Source organism: Eptatretus burgeri, chromosome 5 (assembly GCF_056783735.1).
Source record: "Eptatretus burgeri isolate ZD-2024b chromosome 5, Ebu_testis_v1, whole genome shotgun sequence".
Taxonomy (NCBI): domain Eukaryota; kingdom Metazoa; phylum Chordata; class Myxini; order Myxiniformes; family Myxinidae; genus Eptatretus; species Eptatretus burgeri.
Window position 1 is genome coordinate 12,008,526 of NC_140965.1, and position 27,588 is coordinate 12,036,113.

The window sequence follows — 27,588 nt, forward strand, 5'->3', positions numbered from 1 at the left end:
TTGTCCCCGCCCCAGGTTTCTGCAGGGTTCGCCCGGTCCACCGTCAACCCCTTTCTGGTGACCCGACCGAAATCGAGGACCACTGCTCACCTCCACTCATTCATTCCTCTTTTTTTCCTGCCTGTGGAACCAACTTCCACATTCTCTTCAATCTCATTCTTCTCTGCAGGTCTTCAAGACAGCTGTTCACCACCATCTCAGATCATATCCAATCCTAATCCCCCCTCCTTCCAATTTTTCAGTTTCCTTCTGTATCCATTTTGTTCAACCCATGCATGCGCGTTTTGCATCCTGATCTATCCACTGTATTCGATCTTCCATGAGCCTCGACTATGTATTCCACAAAAAAAAACCCTTGCTTGAGAGAATTCCACATCTAGGTATTTGGGCGGTGTATGGACAACAGACTGCTGCCTCGATCACTGAACCCTATATCTTCGCAAGGCCTGCGACGCCTATCAGCTCAAACTCATTTTTAACCGTTGCTTTGCTTATTTTACACTGAAGGGAAAACTTATAGGGAGAGCATGGCGAATTGTGAATACGACAGCTCCGACAATGCCTTTGGCTTCGTTTCGCAGTAAGCACCAACATGGTGGCTGTACGATTTTTCAAAGTTGAAATTGTGGGTGGATTCATGCAAGGTGTCCAACCAATGGGTGCAATGGAATATTGGATGGACACACACATGGAACCTTTTACAGTATCGATACTGGTGGAAGTTGTTGCAGCAAATTTCCACTGATCACAAGGGATCAGAGGGATGCGATAAGTGACAAAGTCCAAACTCAGGTGGTTGGATAAGAACATAACCACTTGGATAAGAGTGCAATAACACACAAAACTTTGCATCGTCTTGTATGTCCCCAGACCTGTGAGGTATTTGGGGAGTCACATCGACATTTTATAAACTGTTATTCATTTTCTGTGGACAATTTCACCCGGCCCATCTCTTCTCAAATGATTACTATCGCTGTAAAAGCTCAAAGTGGCATAACGTGGGATATTGTGATGATCAATCTTTTGCTTTAAATATTCCAATATTTTATCTTTTGTCCTTCTATAAGTGAAACAACATTTCTCTCATCGAACCAAAGCAGAGTTGTAAAGAAATGAACAATAGCTCAAAAGGAGCTTTGTGGATGTTTTCAAAGGTATCTGCAGCAATTAATCGCAAACTGATGACGAGTCATTGTGGATAAGTTTTGGCCACGGTCGGCTGTTCATGAAGACCAAAAAAAAACTTTGCTTTTCCAAAACGACCAAAGTGTCATACCACGGGTGTGTATACAAGCTATAGGCACTTGATCTCCAGTTATTACAGAAATTAATAATACGCTCCGATATATATATATATATATATATATATATATATATATATATATATATATATATATATATGTCGGGAATATAAAAATAAACACCACACACCGAGATCAAGAAATTCAACATTTAACAAAAAAAAAAAGAGTTTGTTTTCTTATCGTAAAATGTCAACACAAAATTCACAAAGCCACCCTTCGTAGTCGCCTTGCCATCATTTACGACGACAGCTTTTATTACTCAAAACACCATTTGCTGAAACAAAGAACTCACAAAAATAACCAAGCTACAATAAACAGTGTCACGAGCTGGCACATTGGCAAACCGAACCAGCAGGTGCCAATTACAGCCAAACTGACTACATTAAATGGGATGAATTAGAGAATCCATCCATCCATCCATCCATCCATCCATCCGGACCGTACCCTGTACAGAGCGTCGGTACTGCCGAAACAGTCTCCTGGGCTAATGGACACAATCCTGGAAGGGTTGCCATTTCGACACAGGATACTCGAATGGTTCAATCATCCCAGCAAGCTGGTGCTCATTTTGCCGACCTCAGAAGGATGACAGGCTGAGTCAACCCCACCTGGTATAAATTCAATGGCCGAGCGGGATTTGAACTCAGGATCTTTAGGATCCTAAGCCCACTACCTGAACCATTAAGCCAACACCGGGCATAATTAGAGAATGTCTGCAACAAAATCCACAAAAAGGCAAAATAATAAGTAGTAGCACATTAACCACAGTGTGATTGCATCACCACCCCCTCTTCCCCCCTCCAGTGAAAGACACACAGACACACACGCCTCAACACAAAGGTCTCAGCTTCCCCATCCCAACTCTGTTCCATCATTTTTCTTCCTCCACCCCCAACCCTGAGGCATCGATCCTCTCCCCACACTCAAGCATTCAAACCACCCATGCCCCCCCCCTCCACCAAAATTCCTCAACCCCCTCTTCCCTCTTCCAAAGTCATCACATCTTTGCTTTTATGAGTGGGAGGAAGGTGAGAGTAAACGGGCATTCCCACCTCAAAACAGCGGGATATGTAATGTTTTCTGCTCCCCTATCGTGCCGTTACCGACTTCACAGAAACTAGTCATGGTCGCCTGTTAAACTCACTATCTGACAAAATGGTCGGGAATAATAGCAATCCTGCCCAACCTCTGCAATAAAAGCACTCCTTGAGAAAAAAGAATTATAAAGGGTCATAAAGGGTCATTCAAAAGGGTTCCTAAATTGGTGGCCATTGTATAGAAATTGTGAGTGGAGTCAGGTGAACTGTCCAACCAAGAGGTGAAACTCGCACGCAGAGCTCCTTTTATAGTGGGGGTTAAAACACACACACACATACACACACACACACACACACACACACACACACACACACACACACACACACACACACACACACACACACACACACACACACACACACACAGAATCAATACTTTGTGGAAGTGCCTTTGGCAGTGATTACAGCTTCAAGTCTTCTTGGGTATGTCTGAATCAGCTTTGTACATCTGGATTTGGGGATTTTCCCCCATTCTTCTTTGCAGATTTGCTCAAGTTCTGTCAAGTTGGATGGGGAATGATGGCGAACAGCAATCTTCAAGTCTTTCCACAGATTCTCAATGGGATTAAAGTCTGGACTTTGGCTGGGCCACTCAAGGACTTTCATGTTCTTGTTCTAAAGTCATTCCAGTGTTGCTTTGGCTGTGTGTTTGGGGTCATTGTCCTATTGGAACGTAAATCTTCGCTCAGTCTGAGGTCTTTTGCACTCTGAAGCAGGTTCTCCTCAAGGGTTTACTTGTATTTGGCTCCACTCATTGTTTCCTCTATCCTTACACATCTCCCAGTTCCTGCCACTGAAAAGAATCCCCATTGCATGATGCTGACACAATCATGCTTCACGGTTTGGACGGTGTTAGATGGCTGATGAACTGTTCTCGGTTTCCGCCAGACATAGCGCTTTGCATTCAGGTCAAAGAGTTCAATTTTCATCTCATAAGACCACATAATCTTTTCCCTCATTTTCCCAGTCTTCCAAATACCTTTTTGCAAACTCCAGGCATGCTGTCATGTGCCTTTGCCTCAGGAATGGCTTCCATATAACCACTCTATCGTAACACTTGGATTTGTGAAGTGCTGCAGAGATTGTTGTCCTTCCAGCAGGTTCTCCCATCTCATCCAAGGAACTCTGTAGTTCTGTCAGAGTGGTGATTGAGTTCTTGGTCACCTCCCTGACCAAAGTACTTCTTCCCCAGTTGCTTGGTTTGGTCAGACAGCCAGCTTTAGGAAGAGTCTGTGTAGTTCCATATTCTTTCAATTTCCTAATGATGGAGCTCACTGTTCTCTTGGGAACTTTCAACACTCTAGAAATTGTTTTATACCATTCCTCATTTCTTTGCCTCCTCACAATTCTATCTTGGAGTTCTACAGACAGTTCCTTGGACTTCATAGTGGAGTTTCTGCTCTGACATGCACAGTCAACTGTAGGACCTCGTATAGAAAGGTGTGTTTCTTTATAAATCATGTCCAATCAATTGAATTGGCCACAGGTGGACTCTGATCAAGTTGTAGAGACATCTTCAGGATGATCAAAGGAAATTGGATGTACCTGAACTCAATTTGGAGTGTCATAGCAAAAGGAGTTGATACTTATTGATGCAAAACATTTCAGCTTTTCATTTTTAATTAATTTGTAGAAGTTTCGAAAAACATGTTTTCACTTTGTCATTAATGGGGTATTTTGTATAGATTGGTGACAAACAATTTAAATTTGATCCATTTTAAATGCAGCTGCAACAACAAAATGTGAAGAAAAAAAAAAAGGGTGTGAATACTTTCGTGTGTGTGTGTGTGTGTGTCGTGTGTGTGTGTGTCGTGTGCCCCATTACAGACATAATAAATACAAGCTTTATGTACATTTGAAGTGGGTTGTGGCTGCATTTCGTAAGTAGCTAAATAAATCAAATAAATCAAGAATGAGTGATCAGAATGAGCTCTCTTTAAAAGTTTACAGCGATAGTAATCATTCATGTAAATAGGTCAAAAGTTATGATGTAAAACTATTGTTTACATTCCAGTGGGTTGCTAGGTAATGCTAAGAGACCGAGTTCATGATTCCAAGTCAAAGACAAACGTCGAGGGGTGGATTTAGAACTTGTAAAACCGAAGTTGAAGCAAACAGCGATTGTGATATTCTTGTAGCTGTTCTGACGTCGTGTGTCGCACGTCGTTAACAGAGCCAATTGGAGTAATCATGTTAAGTTAGCATCTTTCCTTTTTGATATGTTGACTGAATTTAGATTACTAATGATTGTGTAATAGGCTGCTTGAGAGATAGTGATTCTACGTCTGATCTGGGTTCAATTCCAGACATGACAATGAATGCCATGTTCATTGGATAACCCCCCCCCCACCCCTTAAAACCTGACAGTTCGAAAGGGGAGGGGGGAGGGGTCCAAGGAAACCTCACCGAGCTGTATCTCCATTACTCGTCCTTGGTGGTGTTCCTGGGCGGTGCATTTTGCCACCAGGGTGATGCAAAAATGCAGGGAATAATCATGTCGTCGTTTCTTTTGAGGTTCTTGATAAAAATTACTTTTGGCAATCTTGTCCATATTTAAACGGTTTTCTAACGTAGGGGATTGTGTTCGTCTTCAACTTTCCGGGAGAGAGCGGTTTAACATTTGGGTTTCCAGCAACGTAGATTATGAATACCGTAGAGGGAAATATGCATTGACTGAAACATGTTCTGAATGTTTGTTTATGACCAGGATAGCTGAGACAGAGGTCCGACTGGAGATGTAAACGTGCAATACTTATGATAAAAGCCACAGACACTTCTCTAATCGTACTGTCACAAAACCAAGAATCACCCACGAGCAATCTCCCTATGCAAGATCACGTGAGGTGCCATGAGCTTCGGTCGCGTGTCCCTCCATGAGCAGAAGCAAAGCTCCAAAGGCTTTCATGTCATGTTGGCTTTGAGTTACAGCATGTCCACCCCAAACGCGAATTTCCACATCGCGGTTAAATTAGTGGTAAAAATGTGCCGACCGCGGCAGGGGTCCCTCGCTCGACCGCGGCAGGGGTACCTCGCTCGATCGCGGTCTGGCACGGAGGAATACTACACAACCCTGCATCTCCATCTCACCTCAGCCCCACGCTGCCCTCCATCGCACTCAATTACTCTTTCGATATCAAGCCACACGCACTGTAATCATGTGATATTGCGCGATTTAGTTTGTTATTGTGTGATATTGCACGATTTAGTTTTCGCTCGTCTTTCAATTACATTGTGGGCTGTTTGTGACAGTAAATAGCTATGAAGAACAACACATATGGTTTTTGTGAAACAAGGCAAATTAAACATTATAAAATGTTATTAAGAGCTTTTAAAGTAAGAAGAAAACGAATTCAATTGGGAGGGAATGAGAACGGAAGAAATAAAGAAAATGAGCCAAGGAAGGAAATTGGAGGCAGAACGAGTTCATGAATATTTGAGCGAAAATATACAATTTATTTGTTTTGAAGCGAGGAAGAGATAATAAGATAAAGTTGAGGAACATGAAAGAGAACACTTGGGATGAAGCCGATTGAAGAACATATCGTGAGGGGTTTTCGCTCCTCTTCATGGAGAGGTGTTTGAAATCCAAGCGCGAGATAGACGCTGTCATTGCACCTTATACGGAGGTCTATAAGGACATACAGAACAAGGCAAAACGGACAAAGATCACCAACTACCTCCTTCACAAAGTTGGATAACCTTCACGACCATAAGCCAAGGACGTTGAAGTCATCTCAATAACCTCCAACGCTCTCGATAATCATCATCAGTAAGTACAATTTAAATTGTTTTTCATTTTTAAGAGTTTAAGGGAAAAAAAGTTGATACATTTCTGAGTTGGTTGCCCAAATCCAGTTTTACCAGTCAGGTCTTAACTTTGCGCATCATGGTTTTTTTTTCGACACACACACACACACACACACACACTATTTCAAAAGGAAGATCGAAATTTGCATATCATGTCGACTTGTGCAAAAGGGTAATTTCCTGAAAATGACCGCCAAAGCAAACGACGGACGACTCGTTTTACAAAGTTGATTGGAGCTCAGAGAGAATGCAAAGTCTGGATTTGAAAATCAGATTAATAAGTTACAGACATTATAGTCCTACACCATTAGTTTCCTCATGTAAACAAACCAAGAAAAAGTTTGACAAGAAGTGCCATCGTGTAATCGCTGGCACGTACAAATTGGTTAAAGATCAGTGGCATATTACCAAACCAACTCCATCAATTCATGCACAGATGGCCAGCCTATATTTTGGGAAAACCGCATGGAGAATCTTTAAAACCACCAAAAACAACTCATCCTCATACTGGCACACATTGGTCTACACACCTGTGATTGAACACGAGAGCAACACACCTTGAATATCACATTAAGAGTGGGAGAAAAAAAATGTTGAAACGTCCTCACAAAATTGCACGACCTTTACGCATTTGCATTTGATTTATGTAAATGACAAATATGAAAGCACAGTCCCCCGAGCTGTGGCCTCTGGGCAAGGAACCAGCTTTGCCTGCTGAGTGTACACTTTGCTTTTGAACCACGAGGGTGGCAGATGGTCTATCTACTTGCAAGAGAAACCAATTCCCCCCCCCCCAAAAAAAATTAAAATAAAAAGAATTTTACTTGCTAGCCAGGAACGACGGCTACTTAACCACCCTGAATTCCACTACTCCCTCCTTTCATTCAGCACGACATGGCTCCTCGTTTCTTCCTTGCACTGCAGCCAAGATGACAAAGGCTTTTCGTCATACTGAATCCACAATTTTCCTTTGTCCAACGCGTAGGCCTCTGTATTACCCCTTTAAAATAATTATATAATGGTTGCAATCTTGCATTGTGGCTTGAAAGGAAGCTATTTGTTGTCCAGAGAGAAACGGCCACTTGATGTTTCTTTAAAAAACACATCGACGCTGAACCGTAAAGAAATAGCGAGTCGTTTTAGGACGGTGAAGGCAACACTGATAACTTGCGGTTCACTCGAGCGTTGCAACAATGTCTGAAAGATCTTTATCGACAACAAGTATGTGTGGGAACACGGACACGCACACCGCCAACGTCGGTCGCATTGAAACTTTTATCAAGGGCTTACCTGTTCGACTTTGAAAAACAACCTGCCTTGATTTGCAGGGACTGATTTTCACAAGTGCCACATCAATTTTACACAAGTCCTCACCTTGATTTACCCCCACCTTACTGCTTCTCAAAGGTCAAAACATGGTTCTACTTCTTTCAAATCAGCATACCTACAGTGTGTCACTGATCAGATCCCTCTGAGATCTGGCTCGGTTTCCATGGACCACAACACCATGTTCAGAGAAATGACCTTTCCTGGCCATGCCATGTGAAGGCTCAATAATTCCCAGATGGATCTCGTGCAAGGAATTTTGACGTTTGATATTCGTTCATCTTTCTTTCTTTATGAAATGGAAGTGTGGTTTATTTTCTGATGTTGGGGGTAGAAGAGTTCATTCCCACCCCAGACATGGTGTCTATGCTCTGTCTGGATCATTCCACAAATTCTCACTGGCACAGTATTACCTTAGATGATCCAGGGTATTTGAGAGATAACTAATGGCTGCAAGTTCCTTAAACATACTGCAGACTTGTCCAGAAACCTGCATGCTTGGAGACGCGAGGTTGGGCCCTCATTCTACGTGAGCCTTGAACAAGATCTCTTAAGAAGTTTTTTTTTTTTTACAAAAACAAATTCACATGGAAGCATTAAGTTTTACTGGAGTTAAAATGTCCTTAATGCACCAGTCTCTGGTTTCAACTTGGAAATTATCCTCAAAAACACAGTGAGTGCCATCTCCTTAACCTTGTGAAGGACATGTATAAGGCAATTGGGGGGTGGCGGGGGGAGGGGGGAAAATCAGAAAGACAGTTGGAACAGGAATGTATGCCATGACAGATGACCAGCCAGATGGACAGAATGATAATTTTGTAGAAGCTTTGGATTTGTTTGACTATTGCAGAGATCTATAATGGTAAAACATCACCTATCTCAAGGTCTACCTGATCTCCTTTAAATGACTGCTGACCCTCAAGCATGACATTGGAGGAGAGCATTGCTATTTCCACTGATATTTAGTGGAAGGGTTCGGAGGGGTTGGAAGATATCCCAAAGAGCAAGTGTGCAAACATATTTGGACACGCTAGAATTGATGGTGAGCTGTCACTTTCAAGTTCAAGAGGGAGTTTCGTCGATCTTCAAGGGATTTATTATCAACCATGAAAACAACAGAGCAAATGGTCAACTAAAATCAGAAGGAAAAGGGGTAGCGCAAAACGGGGTACGCAAGAGACTCAATGGAACTTTATATCGTGAACATCCACGTTTTTAAGCAAGGATACCATTGTCTTCTACATTGCGCTTTGGAATGTTTGTAGTCCAGGGATCCTAAGCTGTGGTCTGTGAATGCACACCCTGCTGCCTCTCGGCAACTACAAACAAAAGGAAAAAAAACATTCCATCTGCACCTGCCATTTCACCATCGAGGACTCGGATGGTCTTTCACGTAATATTGGTGCATCTTCATCGAAGCAATATGACATACAACATGGCGGTCTTCCCACCGTTTGTACAAAGTAGGTTCATTGAAAGAATCTCAAACCTCAATCATCCTTCGAATCCCATACTGTACACCATCCTTACAACTCTTTGCTCACAAAAGCCAGACACCTGCTCCTCATCAGCGATAAATATGGCAGGAATGTCAACGTGAGGGTGAAGGAATATATGGACAGCAAGTTTTTTTTATGGAACAGAATAGTCGTCTTGAAAACAAAGTTGGAACCATTTTGTGGATAACTTGGCAAATAAGGTTTCTCCAATGAATATGGTGGAGTTAAAAAAAGAAAGGCAAAATCGATTAAATCAAATTTAGATCCACGACAAAACAAGTTACAGGCGAACGCTAACTCCAGCTGCCCAAACCACCGAGTCCTCATTTCTACATCATCGCCTCAGCACAATATACCTTTGGCTGGCTGCGCAAACTCAAAACAATACCCTAAAGGGGGACTTTAAATGAGTACTACTCTCCTGGAGAGCTGTGATGCATGATGATCAATCTTTTCTTTGCCAAGAAGCTGGACCGACGTCAGCAAGGCAATAAGCCAGCTGTGTCAATTGGCAACCGGGTGTGCCGGCGACAGCACGTCACCTGAAACACAGTCAAGCAAAGCATGCCACTAGACACAAAAGGGAATCGTGTTTCTCCTTCCACATTTTGGAATCAAATCGAACAACAAATTTCTGGCCATGTAACTGAAGGTGTTGGGCTCCAATCCAGTTATAACTGCATTCACCCCCTGAAAGCCTGTTGGGAAAATTACCCGTTTGATCAACCAGAACTTGACATCAAAGACCGCTTCCTCTCATGGTCGTGGTTTAACCTAAACTGACATATTCTTTGTGTTCACGACAAGAAAAACAAATAAATAAATAAAGCTGAGGAAGAAGGAAAAAGACAACTCTGTCATCGCTGGATGCACATCATATTGCAAAGCCACAAAATTGTCTTGACGATGACGATCACAGAGAAGGGAACACAAAAGCTCAACCAACTTGAGGTTTTTGTCAAAAATAAATTTCAAATGCTGAGGATCAGAAACGATGGGATTGTCCCTAACTATGCGAAGCTTAAGAGATATGTGCACTTACCTTGGAGATATCTAGCGGGCGTTCGAATCTTAACCGTCATCCTGTTTGTTTGTTTGTTTGTTTTTTTGCAAGCCGGGCAAGGCTATCATGTGTGCGCCGTCCGTCGGATGGATGTCAAACCAGAGGACCCATCTGTCAGGACTGGTCGTGAAAGATCCCACGGTGTCTTTTGTGAAGAGTACGAGAGTCATCAACGGAATGCTAAACGAATTACAAATTCCACCCCAAACCACCTTCAGTTACTCAAACGTCAGACCGAGCCAGTCGGTTCGTTAAAGACTTGGGCCAAAAATGTTCCCCGGCCAGCCCCACAAGAAGGTGGGAGTAATTGGGGCCATTAAAGTAGTAGTCAGAGTCAGTGCATTGTTTTTGGATTTTGAACCTTTGTCTTTTCTCTCAATACATTTGTGTTTTTGCGTTGTCTACTCGATGGCTCTCCTTTCTGACGATTACAGATTCACACAACTCCAAACAGTTGTTTGATATGTTGCAAAATATTTTTGCATTAACAAGCAGCTGTGCATCAATTTGGACGAAGAGCCGCACGAGAAGTTGCGACATGAATGTCGCTTGCATAATGTGGCTTTACCAACATCACTCAGTTCAGTGCTTGCCAGGCCAGATTGGTTGAGGTTGAGTCATAACATACCCAGGCATGTAAATAATAATGAAAATTACAAGAAAAGCTTTCATATTCCAGGCCTGAAAATGTGTTGTCTTTTTGAATTTGAAGTCGGACAAAGTGGTTGTGAAGTCACCTTAAGAGGAAGCTGGAGCAAAGACAAAAACAACAACAAAACTAGAGAGTTCAAAGAACACATTACCCCATGCAGTGTTCAAGTACATAATTCAATTGAAATAATATAAGGATTGTAAAGGGCGTATAAAATATTAATCCTGGAAGTTTACCACTATTGACGCAGTGGCTATTACACCACGTTACATTAGTTATCCGTGCCTGTTGTTTGTGTCCTTTATGATGTCCTCACAAACAGTAAGTTTCCCGTTTGGAATCATGTTCAATTTTGATTGCCTGTCTGGCAGTCAGAGTAAAACAATTACCTCACTCCTCTGTGTGCACGTGCGACCGGTACAAATTGAGCCAAACTACCGTTAAACTACAGGTTCGATTTCCGATTTGTGTTCAAAACAGAACATTCAATTTAATCAAGACTTTGTTCTTCGATCACAACCTGACGTTTATGGATGGATGGATGGAACAAAGGACAGACAGGAATTAACCAATTGCTTAACCCCACTTTTCGCTTCATGTGCGTGGGGTAAAAAAAGGTTAATCAAAAAGATAATCCATTGAAAAAAAAATTTTTTTTTGACAAACAAGTGTTATTAAATTAAATAAAAAGGAAGCTAGTTTAAAAACAATTCACAAGTGTGTTATTAAAGTCAATACAAATTTAGACGATTGCATTCATAAATGCCAAACCTGGTGTTAACTTTGCGGGTAAGGGTGGTGGCTTGGGATCCTCGGGTCCTGAATTCAAGTCCCGTTGGCTGCTGAATTAACACTAGGGGGTTGACTCAGCCGATCATCCTTCCGAGGTCGGTGAAATGGGTACGTGAAGCAACCAAAAGGCTGCACACAAAGGGAAGAGGTATTGACAGATTTATTAAATCCGGTATTGGTGTGGCGCAGGCATGATGGGCCGAATGGCCTCCTCCCTGTGCATAGTGTCCTTGTCATCCTTGTAAAGGCTATATAGCTTTGACAGAGTAATTCGATTAATTTCCTTCTCGACAGCCTTTCAGGTGTAAACATTGCTGCCTGAATTAACCTTATACTAAACATCTCGACTCTGTGATGATAGCTTTTCCAAGTAAATGATACACCAAGTATCTGGACCCATGGATTCCTCAAACAGATCTTTCAAAAGCGATTGTCGGGTGTGCTGCAGGGATATAAAAATCATTGGATATCTTCAAACGGATTAAATTTCCAGACCCCAGCAAGCAAGGGGGATGTTTGAGGTTGGGATGTTACATTTCCATGGCAACAAAACAATCAGAGAAAATATTTGCAGCGAAGGTCGGGTGGCTTTTGGTAAAGATTAAATTTTTCAACTTTTTTTTTGATAATTACACGCGAAGGTAATGATATCGAGGAATAAAGAGGATTTGCCATGTTCTTTAATCTACCACCATCACTCTTGCCTCTAATGACGTCCATGATGACAATGAGAACAATAACAATGATGCATTAAAAATGATCAGCAAAAAAAAAAAAAAGACATGAAATGTCACAGCCCCCAAGGTTTTATAATTTTGCTGTATGGAGCTGAATAACGGCTGGCATTCAACTGAAGGCAATCTCAGTTCCTTCCATCAAGCTCAGAACAAGTGTGTATCTACCCTCAGGAGGGCCAGAAAACAACATCGTTCTAATCTCAAGCCTGAATTCTCAAACTTCTCTAACCTCCTCCAAATCCTGGTGGCGTCTAATCAAATGTTTCTGGTGTATGTTCTCCCTCAATCCCCTCCCTTACCTCAAATGGCCGCACAGCCGACACTGCATGTGAAAAGGCTGAATGCCGAAATTCCGTGTTTGCTTTTAAATCTTGTGTCCCAAATCCATCGCTTTCTTATCTTACCCATCGCACCTTACCCCGTCTCACCCAACTGTCCCTGGACTCTGTGTCCTTTTCTCCTGACATGGTGGAGAGTTTGATGTCAAACCTCAACTCAGATTCTGCAACCGGTCCAGACAGCATCAGCCCATGTGTCCTAAAACCTAATCTGCTGCTCTTGCTCACCCTCTCTCTGTTCTACTCACCCTCTCATTTGTTCAAGGTCTTCTGCCATCTGCTTGGAAATGAGCTAACATTACTGTTCTGCATTAAAAAATTGTGCAAAAACAGATCCCTGCAACTACAGACCAATCAACCTTCTCCCAATCATCAGCAAGGTTATGGAATCCATCATCGCTTCAGACATTAAATCCTTCCTCTTCTCCAATGGCTCGATTTCCGATCATCAATTTGGATTCAGACCAGGTCCACTCTACCCTGGATATGCTGCTTCTGCTCTCCCAACAATGGATGGAGGTCCTCGATGCCAGGCATGAAATCAGAGCCATCTCCTTCAACACACCACGTGCTTTTGATACGGTCTAGCACCCTGCCCTGCTCACCAAACTCTCTTCCAATGGTATACAAGGGTAGCCAATGTGTGGCCCTAAATGGAGTTCTCTCATCCCCTCTAACCGTCCAGGCTGGAGTTCCTCAAGACAGTTTTATGGGCCCTGCTCTTTTTCTGGTTTTCATCAATGATCTCTCCGACTCTCTGGAAGATCCTCTTTATCTCTGCTGATGACTCCCCCCTCTACCACACCATCTGTCATCCATCAGATCAGAAAAGCAGCAGCTTCTTCGCTCACTGCAGATCTGGATAAAATCACAAACTGGTCTACTAACACGTGGAACATGTCTTTCAATCCTGACAAATCTCACTCTCACAATGTCTCTCCGAAAGAACTATCTGAAAACCTCCCCCCACCCCCTACTTTCTCAACAATCCTCTTGAAGAAGTCCTTTCGTTCAAGCTTCTGGGTCTTACTATGCAATGTTCTTTGCTGGGAAAGCCACATTTCTAACCTGGCCTCCAAAGCCATTCGCCGACTCAGCATCCTCCGTTGTGTAAAGTCATTCCTTGGCAAACCTAAGCTCCTGACCACAAACAAAGCTTTCATCAGCAGCCTGATGGAGTACTCCTCTCACCTCTGGGCTGGTGCTCCCAACTCTCACCTTTCTCGGCTTCACGCTGTGAAAACAAGGCATTTAGGATCATTAGTGTTTCCCATGATAAGGCAAAGGCTGAGTCTTTGGGTCTCTGACTCTCACCGCAAGGTCAGCCAGCAAACCCCTTCTGGTAAAACTACCAAAATCAAGAATCACGGCTCACCTCCACTCTCTCATTCCTCTTTCTTCCCACATTTTGAACAAACTCACACACTCTTCAACCCCACTCTTCCCTCCAGGTCTTCAAAACAGTTGTTCACCACCACCTCTCATCTTCCCCCATCCAAAACCATGATCTTTTCTACCCCCATTAATCCATCCCAAACCCACCTCCTTCAATTTCCCTGCTTTCCTTCCTGAAAGTCCCTGTGGTGTCCATCTTGTTTACCCCATGTACCCTGCCCCATCCTTCTCCCTTCCACAGATCTCTTCATGTCTCTGTTCCCCACTGTTTTGTCCTTCCCTCTCCCACCCCTCATATCTCCTGATCCCCTTGTTGTACGTTCTGCGTTTGCTCTCATAAGAGCCTTGACATTTATTTATTCACTTATTTATTTTTTAAACAAAGGGCTGGCCCATATTTATGCACAACTAAAATGGCCGCCAGTCTACCAGTCGGCCATCTTTAATCAGATCACAAAATAAAGTGAAATGCATGTGTATGCCATCATGTACTGTGCTTGTGCCAAGTTTGAACGAAATCAGACCATGCATGTCCGAGAAATAGTTTGGGACACGTTTAAGTAACAAAATGGCCGCCAGTTGGCCACCTTGAATCTGATCTCGAAACAAAATGACGTGCATATTTTAGCAATCATTCATTATCTGTGTGCCAAGTTTGAACAAGATCAGTAACTGCATGTCTGAGAAATGGTTGAGGACATCTTCAACATGGGGTTTTTATTGGTGGTCATATTGATCAATGAAATGGTTAGAGAAGGATTTTTTTTTTTTTTTTACAGAGCATGCACTGCATACAATTGCACCGAGTTTGAAATGTCCCCGGCGTCATCTACCACGTCTCCAGTGTCCCCTGTCCCCCCCCCTCGCGTGCCTCAAGACAGCCAATGACGGCTGTCCGGTAGATGCAGTGCGTAACCTCGACAGAAATGGCGACAATTGACGGAAATATCCGAGTATTTCAATGGAAATTTGTGAAACTAATGTGTTATATATGTGAAAACCATTTAATTTATTGCTTAACGGAAAAAATAAAAACGAAGAAACGCGCCCCTCTCATGTACGAACGAACGAAAGACGTCACTTCCGCCCACCATCGCATTTCGCGCCGATCGCCGAAAGCAAAGTTCTTCTTATGCTATCATTCTTTTGCGGCCTCCTGCCACGCTGTATCGAACGATTTAATTCCTTTTGTTTTATATAAAGGTGCTTATCACAATAATAACAAGATTTTTACATTTCAAATATTAAGTAAGTTTTTTAATTGTTTTTCAACTGAAAAAGCATAAATTGCTTATTTTAACATTAGTATACTCATTTGCTTCACCAGACGCGCTGTATTGAAGGATTTCACTTGTTTTTCTAAGTTTTCGGTCATTCCAATATGGCTGCCAGACCATGTGACCGATGATGTTTTTGTGATCACCCTTGTATCCCCAAAGCCGGTGGATCATTGGTATGAATTTTTGCATCGAGCTATCAAGCCGTTCTGGAGAAGATTATATTTAAAGGTTCATTCTTCAAAAAAAAATATATACGACCGTCAGACCATGTGACCGATGATGCTTAAATTGACATCCTACATTCCCCAAAGCCAGTCGATCATGTCTACAAAGATTCACATTGATGTAGCAAGCCGCTCTGGAGAGGAAGATTTTAAAAGGCTTTTATTTTCAATCCAATATGGCTGCCAAACCACAAGACCGATGAAGACCTCAATTTAATTATCTTGACCAATTTATCCGTAGATAACCCTCAATAATTTGTGTTGATCGGATAAGGATTTCGACATCCAATTACGGCTGGAATACCACTTCACCGACGACGACATGATCAAGACTTATTCCCCATGGGGAGTACTTGATATGCCAGGTTTCATTTTTTTCTGTGGAGCGGTTTCGGAGAATATGCGCAAAGTGCTCCCTTTTTTCCTCATGGCTGCCATACCACATGACCTATTGTGTCATAGTTATCAATAAAGGAAAAAAAAACTCCATGGGTAGTTGCTCATATGTTTAAAATTGTGTCAATCGGAGAAATGGCTATAAAGAAAAGTGTTGTTGCAGAACACCCACCACCCCACCTCCACCCCCCCCCAACCCACCATGATTGTTTGTCATAGTCAATCCCATCATTGACACTGCCTGGAGGCTGCAAACCTTATGGAGGAAGCTGTTAAAGAGGAATAAAAGTGAAGTCAGACAGAGAAAAATAACTGAATGCAGGCCATGCCTCAATAGGCCTTGACGACATATTTTTGACCTGGTTATCCCCAGGCTTTTTGAAATAAACAGGGATATTGCAATCGGCTCCGTCTGTCTGTCTATCCATCCATCCGTCCGTCCCTCACGCTATCTCCTCCTAAACTGTTGTGCAGAAATTCACCAAACTTGGTAGTTATGATCACCATATTCAAGAAGGTTCCCATCGTGTGCTGCTTTTTTGGCTGCTGGTTGAATCATTGGGTAGGGGCACGGCTATGCCGCTTATGCAGTGCCCCTATTATCAGTATACTGGTGCTCATTTTGCTGACCTCGGAAAGATGACAGGCTCAGTCAATCCCCTGGTGTTAATTCAGCGGCCAAAGGGGCTCAAACTCAGGACCCTCGGATCCCAAGCCACCACCAGGCTACATTCAAGAAGGTGCGAGAGCAGTTATCATTTTTGGCCCTGCCCCTCGGGTCACGGTCAAAAGGTCAAAAACCAAAACATACAATTACAGGCACTTTTAACAATTATATTGTTAAATGAAACTTTGTATATGCAATAAATATTGAGAGTAGCATGAAATATGTAATATGTTGGGGGATTTTTTTTAGGATTTGATCCCCGGTTCCTGCCCCAGGGGGTTGGGACTTGGGATCACAGCGGTCAAAGCGGAAAAGAAAATTAACTAAAAATTCGATATTTGATCATTCCTGGTCTTTTTAATCTTTCCTCTTTCAACTTTGCTTTCGATGAGAAGCGTGGGGATGATGCGTCATCGACTTCACTTTAGTTGTAAATGGTAAACTTACTGAAAATCGTGCACTGGGAGGTGCAGCATCTCAGAGTCCATCAGTTTTCTACTACAGATGTTGAGACCAATTGAAGATCAGAACAACATCGGCAAAGAGTCAACAGACAGACATTGGGGAAACAAGTCAAGAACGTACAGATGCGGAACGATGACAGAGGAGTTATAGGTATAAAGGGGGAGGGGGGGTAAACAAAGTGTCGGAGGAAGGAATTGTTTGCTTTAGCATGTGCTGGTACATGTTTGAGTTGCATCTTTAACCGGCGGCGAATTTCAAACTCTGCATAGATCACGGGTTGTGGGAGGAGATGGGGGGCGGGAGGGGGGGTCTTCCTGCCTCATCAGGGCCGTTTGGTTTTAACCAGCTTGGAGCCCTTCCATAGTCACTTATTTTGAATTCCATAAAAAATTTATATAAGAATGTTAAAAACTAACATGTCAGGGAGAATATTTTCAAGTTTATTTCAAAAGAACATTCCATCTGATTGTATGATAGTTCATCATAAAAGTGTGATTCAGGCTGAGAGGATAAAGTTCATTTATAAATGCATGTATGACTGTCACGGTGGGATAGTCGTGAAGCAGGATGGCAGCTAAAGTACGTCAGCACGTCAACCAAAGAGAAAACACAACTGGCCTTTCTCAGCACGAAGGAAAGTAGGCTTTTTAGAGCGATCACCGAGCAGTCCCTACATGTACGAAGATCAAGGCAGATTCAGGAATGGCTTATTCTTATTTTGTCTGCAGCACAAGGCTGCAGGGTGGCATCATCGGCTGAGGGTGCGGCTATGCAGCTGATGCAATGCCCTCTTGGTTAGGCAGGAATTTGGAATTTGTTCACGGTGTCGGCGATAGCTCGCCTATTCTTGGTGAAAGAACCGTGGGATCTTTATCATCCACCAAGTAATGCCAGCAGATGGGACGCCCAGTTAAACGTCCATCCGAGGGACGGCACACGATGAGAGCTTAGAGGCGAGTGTGCGTATCTATTGGTGTCGAGGTCATCCTACCAGCCCAGGATCAGCTGAAAGGGCCGAATGAATGGCACGCACACACACAGTTTGGCCAGGAATTGAAACGTTTAGAATGACGTGTTAATAGCAGGTGCCCATCGCCAGTTCCCTCAAACCCACAGGCATCGGCTACACAAATGTACTCTCAAACATAGAGCCTAGGTGACAGCTGAAAAAACTCCCAAAGTAGTTTCCACGGTAATAAGAGTTTGCAGATCATTAAACCTCGCAAGAACCATCAGCTGGTGGATTTCTCACGAAGTGGCAGTCTCTTTTCAGATTTAAACTTTTGCCAAAGCAGGACCAGAACCTACACCAAGACGAGACCATTGCATGACACAATGTGGAGCAAGAAACAAACGTTTAATTAGAAGCTAATTTGCAATGTTTCTTTCCATCGTACATGGTGTACGCTATACCCCAGTATCGTGATAGCATTAAGGTGTTACACCCAAAACAAACTATTGCTGTGCCAAATGGAAAAAGAAAAAATTCCACAAGCAAATGCTTGTTTTATCACAGGTACAAGCAGTCCACTGAAATGAACACCGCGTTTCCTTTGTTTTAGGAACAAATCACATATATCTATGTTCCGGGTAAATTAATCGAAGGGCAAAGGAGAAGTTACATGAAAAAGACACCAAGGGCCACCACCTCAACTGCCACGTGACCGACCTCCCACCCTCACCCCGGCTCCAACTACCCACCGCCTTCCGCCACATTGCACATCCCAAACGGCCTCCGGTCTCTTGGATAAATGAGCACGATTCATTAATCCGAGATGCACAGGTGCGTGCGTCAAAGCCTCCACCTGTTGTAACCAGCTTGAGGGAGTCTTTAAGAAATGGATCATAGATTTATTCTTTACGTCCTGCAAAGAAAGGACAAACGGCAACGCGAGAATCCAGTAACGTGAGCAGCGAATTAGGTCAAGAGACATCCAGCAGTCGACCCGAAGGGTGGCCACCGTGGGGGCAGCCAACGGCAAGACGGATCAACCGGCTACGAGGAGGCGATACCTAAGGGATGGGAGATAATCATGCACTTCTGCCTTGGTAACTGTGCACACGATTAACAAACATTCTCCCCAACAACAACACAACAGAAAGCAAGACTCCAGAACCTGGTTGTGGGGGCACAGTCAAGGACAACACTACCCACACAACGTTCCTTTTTTTTTTCTTTTCTTTATGAACCACAGTTTCTATCATGGCGTTCCCTTTGAAGTGCAGCTCATGATCCCAACATGACAAATCCCATATACCGTAATGATTTGCCCATTGTCTTTTAATGTGCTGGGAATACATGTAACCAGAATTAGGGTTCAAACCCCGTCTGAGTCATACCAGATACCTTTTTTTTCATGGTACGTGCTGCTTCCTTGCTTGGCGCTCGGCGTCTTAAAAGATAGAGCACGGACAAACAAGACTGGGAAAGAAATGGCAAACCACCCAGTATAACCTTTGCCAAGAAACTGCTTTGGCAGTGACGCTCTCTCAAAATATTATATATACACACATACACACACCTCAATTAGCCATATATGACGATCTTTTTAAAATTATGCTGACTAGTCTCAAAGCACAAATCCATGAAAAGACCAAAGAACCCACTCTGTGACCACCACACCCTCGATGGACTAACAGAGCAAACGTTGTTCATTGCTGCATTGCCATTATACACTCCACCAATGGTTTCCAGCAACTGGGGGACCGGTCATTCCCACCAAACAAATTTGTTCAAAAGGAAAAAAAGCTTTAAACAAGCGAGCAAGCAAGCGCCCAGGAACGAATCGTGGCGAGAGCGAGACAGGCAGGATGGCGGAGTGTAATACAGTACCACCAGCACCTGTGCGCATCGTAATCATTACTACACGGGTCTTCGAGCGGTGCCGAGAAGAAAAAAATTCAAAAAGCACAAGATACTAAACCTTGCACTACTGTGGCAACGACTGGTCCTGAGTGTTTCCATCGCCAAGAATTTACACTCGGCACGTCGGCACTCCATTGCCGGGTGCTGCAGACTTTAAATGGCACCTTCATCGAAAAGGTCATACACCGTCCCTCATCTCGTGGAATCGCTACTAGTCGGAGTGACGGCGCCCAAAATTGGAGTGCGATGTGAAATGCGTTTGCGTACACGTCAGACGTTCATCACCGGCTCTGGCCATTTGCATATTTCGAAATTAAGTGAAACCGCATTCCCCAACCGCACGGCAAATTGATCACAAACATACATCCGTTGTTTTTTTGTTTTTTTTGATCGACATACCGCATGGATGGTGACGTACACCAACTACGGAGGAACTCAATGTGTTCAATGATGTGCAATCCCTTGTGCCATCACTTGTGAAATGTCTTTCACCACAGAATCAGCATACTGCAACAATCACAACCACCAAAACAACAGCACCACAATCACACTATAACAATCACAACCACAAAGTGACAGTAACACCAAAACAATCACAACCACCAAACAACAATAGCACCGCAACCACACCGCAACAATCACAACCACCAAGCAACAATAGCACCACAACAAACACTATAACAACCACAACCATCAAGTGACAAGTCACAATAGCACCACAACAAACATAACAACAACCATAACCACCAAACCACTCACCTTTTGTCAACGCAACCTGTGCGACATCTATTAGTATCACCCATTCATCATCTCCGGTGGTTTGAGGTCGACGTGTAATGGCGGGTCACGGGTCATCGTGCATGTGCACGACCTCGTGCGTCACGATGATATTTGGACATATTAATTACAATTTACAAGGTCATTAGGAGATAATAACCGGGTCAACGGACCATGGTACAAGGGATTTAAGCCTGACATCCAGGTCATCATGAGCTGAGGGAACAACAACACCCGGCCATTTCCACGGGTAACCCTTGGAGATTGACACACACACACCATGTCTCTCATATACATTATATACATGTCTAATCCCCACTACCCGAAAACGTCTCAAAGAACCCCCCCCCCCACTTTGAAAACATGTAACATGTCTGTGCCCATAAATCAACGTCCCCACTCGCCCCACCACTCACCAGCGAAGGACGCGTCCCACTGCCTGCAACACCATGATGTACAATCGGTTCCGCGTGCGTTCAGCGCCCGAACGCTCCAGCATGTCCCGCGTCTCTCTCTCTCTCTCCACGTCCGTCCTACCTTCAGACTCGTAACAGCGATTTCTCCTCCCGAAGTCGGGGATGGTCCACTCCGGCCAACCCTCTCCGTCATTCCTTTCCTCTGCCCACAAACATCATTCAACTATCCTCACCCCCCCCCTCTCTTTACCACATCGTCGTCTATCATTTATATCCCCGCCCTTCTATTCACTGTCGCCCCGCCTCTCCGTCATGCCCCGCCCTTCTATTCACTGTCGCCCCGCCTCTCCGTCATGCCCCGCCCTTCTATTCACTGTCGCCCCGCCTCTCCGTTATGCCCCGCCTTTCTATTCACTGTCGCCCCGCCTCTCCGTCATGCCCCGCCCTTCTATTCACTGTCGCCCCGCCTCTCCGTTATGCCCCGCCTCTTCGCCATCTCTCTGCTTTTCTTTCCCCAAGTCCCCGCCTCCTTGTCCTGTCCCCATCACGCCATTTTTGTACATTGTCGTGTTCTCCAACTCCCTCTCCTTTTTTTTAAACTACATTACCTTTATTCTCGCACGTATTACACGTTCTCTGATGAGTCACATGAAGTTTTGTTGTAGTCCAGCTGAGTTGTTTTTTTCTCTTCTTCTGTTATGGTTTTTATTGCTTTTATAAATATATAGCACAACGAAATATAATGACGACAAGGAAACGGACACACAAGAGGAGACTATATAATATGTACTGCACAGAACTTCGGTTTACAATTGGAATTTTTCCAATGATCTTTAAAGACAAATATTGATTATTTATCTTTGTGGGGAGACATTTGGGTCAGGAAAAGGTGATGCAGTGGTGAAGTGGAAGAGGAATATGACTGGGGTGGGGAGGGGAGAAAGAAAGGAATATGAGTTGGGGGGGTGAAATTTAAAGGAATATCAGTGGGGGTGGGGGAGGGGCGAAAGTTAAAGCAATATGAGTGGGGGGGGGGGGTGAGAATAAAGCAGTATAATTGGGTGGGAATGGAGGGAATGACACAAATTCTCGATGTAAATGTGTCTAGTGTGGCTTTGCCTCCAGATGGGAGAGGGTATTACAAGTCCCCACCCAAGACAGTGCAGTTTTCCTGTCCACACATTTTCCAGTGCAGTCAGGTGTTTAGAATTCGGCAGCGAGAGGTATTTTGAATTGCACGTTTCAATCAGGATAATCATAACCCCCTCCCCCCCCCCCCGGGCTGCTCCCTTAGGGAGCGGATGCTTCTATTATCACGTAATAATCAAAACATCTCAATAACCAGCAGAACAATACAAGATGCACACAACACCAACACATCCAATCACATCCTCCCTACTATTTGTGCCTACATCCCTGTACCCCTGGATGTGTACACCATTGCCTTCAAGTACCCCAGGGCTTCACTAAATTCCTGTATAATGTTAACAGTGCTGTACCTCTTTGAATCTGTAAACAATCCCCAGCAAACACAACTCGAAGTTTTGTTGCTGCCTCGCACTCTGCTAACTGCTGAAACCCAACACCCACAACATCCTTCTATGTTACATGCTCTAAAACTGCCCTTTGTTTAACAGAGTCCCTAATTCTATTCCAACCCACAACCGATACTTTGCATTTCTCATATTCAACTGTGATCTGCGATATCTGTCTGCACTGAGAGTATCTTGGCTTTCCTGAATCTGATCACTCCACTCTTTGTTATCTAGTATACCTCTAAGCTTTATATGTAAAAAATTTAAACTCTACTATTAACAATGCCATCCAAATGATTGATATTGTTACAGATATGGCTTTGGGATAATTGGGAATAGATGACACTAGTTATTTCATGGTGCATGTTAGTGTAAGCGTGTGTAATTACTGTAATTAACGAGGCAGTGTCAAGGTTGCTCCAAGAAGCTCCCTTGCGTCTTCCCTGCCAACCTGTTGGTGTCTATGCAACCGTATCCGAACCTTGGTGTTTATTGTGGTTTCCCCCCTTGTAATCTGTCATTGCGTGTTTTCCATTTATAATAAACTAGACGACCCGTGAACCCGTTGGGTTCCCGTTGTGACGGCGGTTGATGAAAAAAATCATTTCAAGAAAAAGAAAAAAAAGATAGCCCGAGCAAACTATACCGCTGAGGTTGTTTGCATTGATGAAATACTCCCGAAGAGTACTTGACTGAATCGGGAATTGATTCTTTAATAATTTTTTAGTTTCCCAATTTGAATGAAACTTGATACTGCACACCGCAGGAGAATGGTGAGTAAGGTGGCCCTAAAAAAATTTGCGCTATCGTGTACCGTTTTGGCTGTATTTCGGGAACATAGATACACACATACATACATACAAGATGAGAGTTTTAGTAATAGTGTTACGGCTGTGGAAATTTGCAGAGCACCATATAGGTCCTTAGATCAGTTATGCTGATAAGTCTGTGTTCAGATAGATTTCCCCACCATTGTCTAATGGGTATTATTCGTGTCACCCAGGCTGTGATCTTTGAGTTAGCCGTTTTTCTTTTGCTGTCGTTATTTTAGACCAACCACCACGCCAACCACCAACCACCTTCTCCACCATGCCAACCACCAACCACCTTCACCACAATGCCACCCACCAACTACCTTCTCCACCACACCAACCACCAACCACCTTCTCCACCATGCCAACCACCAACCACCTTCTCCGCCATGCCGACCACCACCCACCCTCTCCACAACCGCCTTCACAACAACGACATCTCCTCACCATCTCCCAAACTGCATCTCCCCCGATACCCAACAACACGAACAACATCACCTCACCTTCATCTCCGAAACGACAACATCTTGGCGCCAGCCACGCACGGCGAGTCCACATCAAACGGCATCGCTGCAAACAAACGCGGTGGTTTCCTTCTCCCTTCAGCGTTGGTGATTTCTACCACGTCCACTCACTCCAAGCTTCGCCTCAGAATTCGGATCAAAAGAGAGAAAGGGGCGGAGCCAGTGGAGGTCAGAGGTGAGTGATCAAAGGTCAGATCTCGCCTCAAGGACCCGATATAAGGGCGAGCGGAACGCCAAGCGCAGTCAGTCTGGAGAGGTCGATGAGCCGCGTTGAAGTCTGAAGGTTGAAGCCTGCAGTAGCTGGAGAAGCTGAGGATAACGGAGGAGATGCGAATGGGGAGCGCGGCTAAGCCTGCTGCGTCGCGTGGGGTTGCATGTTCGTGTGCGAGCCGGAGAGAACTTACCAACCAGCTCCGAACGGTCTGATGTGATCAGGCTTCGGAACGGACCGAGCATCGCTGAGGGACGAATGGGTTCTTGAGAGAGCATCAACTCAAAAAGAGCGAAGACCCGTTCGTTCCTCCCAGGCGTTGCCGGCCGGGGCCCGAATCACCAGGCCGCGGCCGAGCCGCGGTTACGCTAGCTGCCGTGGGGAAGGAGCATCGTGGGTCGCCCCAGCGAGGAAGGTAGCCTGCGCGGCCTCGCGGAGCCTCTGCGGTCTACATGGCTCCGTGCAAATAAAGACCCCAAAGGGGTCCAGTCTGCCCCTCGTCTGTCCTGGGGCTTTTCTTTGCTTTCGAATGAATGTTGTGGTGCCATGTCTGCAAGTAGAACTGTATAAGTGACTGTACATGATTAATTATAGACGGTATTAGCTCTTTCCTTTGCATTGTGTTTGGCTGTATAATTGTATGTGTGTGTTTTGTATTGATTCCATACCTGCATGACTGTATACATGTGAGAAATAATAAATGTGCTTGTTTGAATGTGAACCTGTTCGTCGTGTCATTTTCCCCATTGAAACGCCGTATTGCATTTCGGAATGGTGGTGGGATTTTTGATAGCCGATAGAAGAATCGGGGCCAGCGAGGTCTCGCGATAATACCCTGCTCGGTTATCCCAGAACGGAACGAACCGCTTAAGCGGTTCGTATCCAAGCAGACTTCGCTGAGGTATGGTCTTTCGGTAGGCTGCCCACGCAAATAATTAGGTATATCGACAATTCGGCGATTGACCCTGTCACGCGTGGGTAGAATATTGACTAGGCCGTGGTGTGCGCTTGGAGCACACCCGTGACTGGTTTTCGGCGTTGTTCCAGAAAGTCGCGACTGAATTGTCCGTCCGGTGGGCGTATGGCCGCGATTCGGCTAAAAGCGGCTGTCCGCACGCCGGCGGGTGGGAGATTCGTAACAATATATAGATGGCAGCCACATGGACCCGAGACTGCGAAGAGTGAGAGTTCACTCATGGTGCCAGAAAATCACATGGGATGGAAGCCTCCAGAACAAGATACACCCATGTAAGGAGGAAGTGCAGTGCCCCTGAGAGTGGCTAATCAGCGTGCGCCAGGTGGCCGATAGCGCTACCCTGCAAGAAACGACAAAAGGATCGCTAAGAGCAGAAACTGCTCTCTCTCTCTCTGTCTGTCTGTCTGTCTGTCTGTCTGTCTCTCCCTCTCTCCCTCTGTCTGTCTCTCTATCTCTGTCGCTCTCTCTGTCTGTCCTTCTCTCTCTGTCTGTCTCTCTCTGCCTCTCTGTCACTGTCTCTCTCTCTCTGTCTCTCTCTCTGTCTGTTTCTCTCTCTCTCTCTCTCTCTCTCTCTCTCTCTCTCTCTCTCTCTCTCTCTCTCTCTCTCTCTCTCTCTCTCTCTCTCTCTCTCTCTCTCTCTCTCTCTCTCTCTCTCTCTCTCTCTCTCTCTCTCTCTCTCTCTCTCTCTCTCTCTGCACCCTTGACTCTATCTGCTCAGTTCTCTATTCCCTGAAATATAGAGCTGATCATGCAGAAAAAACCCCCAGAAAACCAGGTTTTCTGAATCTACCCCCCCCCCGCCGGCTCAGTTCCTTGTTTGCCTCTACCAGCAATCTGTTACTGGAGCTCTCTCAGTTTGGGTTCCTGCTGTTTGTGGTGCCGAGCAAGCTGACGAGCCCTTTAAGTTGTCCACCTTGGAGCATTTTGGCATGAGTTGGGATGCTCAAGCTGTGGGTTTATTTCGTGTTTTGTCTTCTGACTCGATCTGTCCTGTCACCCGAGTGGGTGAGGCCTTCAGGTTAAAAAAAGACCGTCGATGGGGGATTTTATTATTATTGTGATGATTATTATTATTGTTATTTACTGGCAGGGGTAGGCGGCGCTCCCTGAGAATGCCGGGTCCCTCCTCCCACCCCAGTCCTTCCGGATTCCCACGCCACCCCTTCCCCTGCCTCTCCCTCCAAATGGACGTGTACATTTCATACAATTTTAAAGTATACGTGGACATAATAAATATCTCTCAGGAATTTCCCCGGCAGCCTCCCGACTAATTAATTATGTACGCAGGCGTTTCATGACCAGGCCCAATTTTCGTCACCCCTAATATTTATTTACTTCACACAATGTGTGAATCTCATGTCCATCAGTTTGTTTATAAGCTTTGAAAAGTCGGGCGAAAATCAAAAGGTTTTTTTTTTTTCATGAAAGACCACGATTTTCTTTCCTCAGCATTATGACAACGTACCTTCATTGGGTGGTGTATACGAGGGCACTGCCGCGATCGCTGCAAACAAAACACGCATTACCAAATACCAAAAAAAAACAAACAACAAACAAAAAACACGCAAATATATTTGTTTCGTGTGTAAAAAAAAAATCGAAAATGATTCATATTCTTCAGGGCAAAATACACAAAATGAAGCACGTTTCTTTTCTTTTTGGATGAAAACAAATAATTTGCTTGCCCACTCCATTGCCTTCAATCGGCCTTATTCAGATGACGTCACCGATCACGTGACTGTGGCAGCTCCGCCATATTGAGCGTCAAGAAAGTATTACCGCGTCCATAACAACCGATAGTCTCCACTTCAACGACACCGTTATTTCCAAGCAAGCGATTTTTTTTCCTGCAAATGGGTTCGAGTTGTTGTGCCCCGGGATGTACTCAGCGATATACTAAAGGCTCTGGATGCAGTTTTACCGCTTTCCCGCCGAAGTAGACCGACGAAATCTTTGGATATTGGTTCTGAGAAGAGAAAAATGGCGGCCTGGTGAACATGACTGGTTGTGAGGCCTTCGTTTTGTCTCCGGTATGTAACTAATTTCTGACACGTTATTTCAGTAGTTGGTATTAAATAGCTGGTGGTTACAAAATATTGTCTGATTTGTATCATTAAAATGCATTATATCCCTTGTTTTATTGACAGAATGAGATAGGCCAGATCGCCTTTCTAACAGCTGTCTAACGCGCACAGTTCTGAGTTGTTTCACTACAGAAAGTCACCTCGATATGTATAATACATAAAAACAACTAGCACTTGGAAATAAACAACAGCAGCGAGGCATTACACCGGATGTTTGTCATGGAAAAAATATAATGTATCTGTGAGCAAACTGACGAACGAAGATTTTCTACAAACTCAGCATTTAGACAAGAGCTTCACTTGAAATTAACTTGTGGCAGCAGTCAGGTTAAAAAAAGTGACGTT

The 27,588-nt window shown here is 44.2% G+C and overlaps 1 protein-coding gene and 1 long non-coding RNA gene across 6 annotated transcripts in view; one reads left to right on the top strand and one right to left on the bottom strand.

Annotated features, from left to right (window-relative positions):
• Nucleotides 1-27,588, bottom strand: part of MOB2 (MOB kinase activator 2) — a 75,102-nt gene that overhangs the window by 10,557 nt on the left and 36,957 nt on the right. Inside the window, exon 1 of one of the 3 annotated variants that reach the window (XM_085880763.1) lies at nt 21,102-21,349. The exons of 1 other annotated variant lie outside the window; for it this stretch is intronic. In XM_085880763.1, the coding sequence (XP_085736889.1) occupies nt 21,102-21,184 (83 nt within the window). In that variant the 5' untranslated portion in view covers nt 21,185-21,349. Of the gene's footprint in view, nt 1-19,966; nt 20,023-21,101; nt 21,350-27,588 lie in introns of those variants that run through there. One more of the 3 variants, XM_085880764.1, reaches the window with a different exon arrangement.
• The window catches only part of LOC147025855 (uncharacterized), an 86,680-nt gene continuing 85,990 nt past the window's right edge, over nt 26,899-27,588 (top strand). For all 3 annotated transcript variants that reach the window (XR_015058036.1, XR_015058038.1, XR_015058037.1), the window contains exon 1: nt 26,899-27,189. This is a non-coding gene — a long non-coding RNA (uncharacterized LOC147025855). The remainder of the gene's footprint in view (nt 27,190-27,588) is intronic.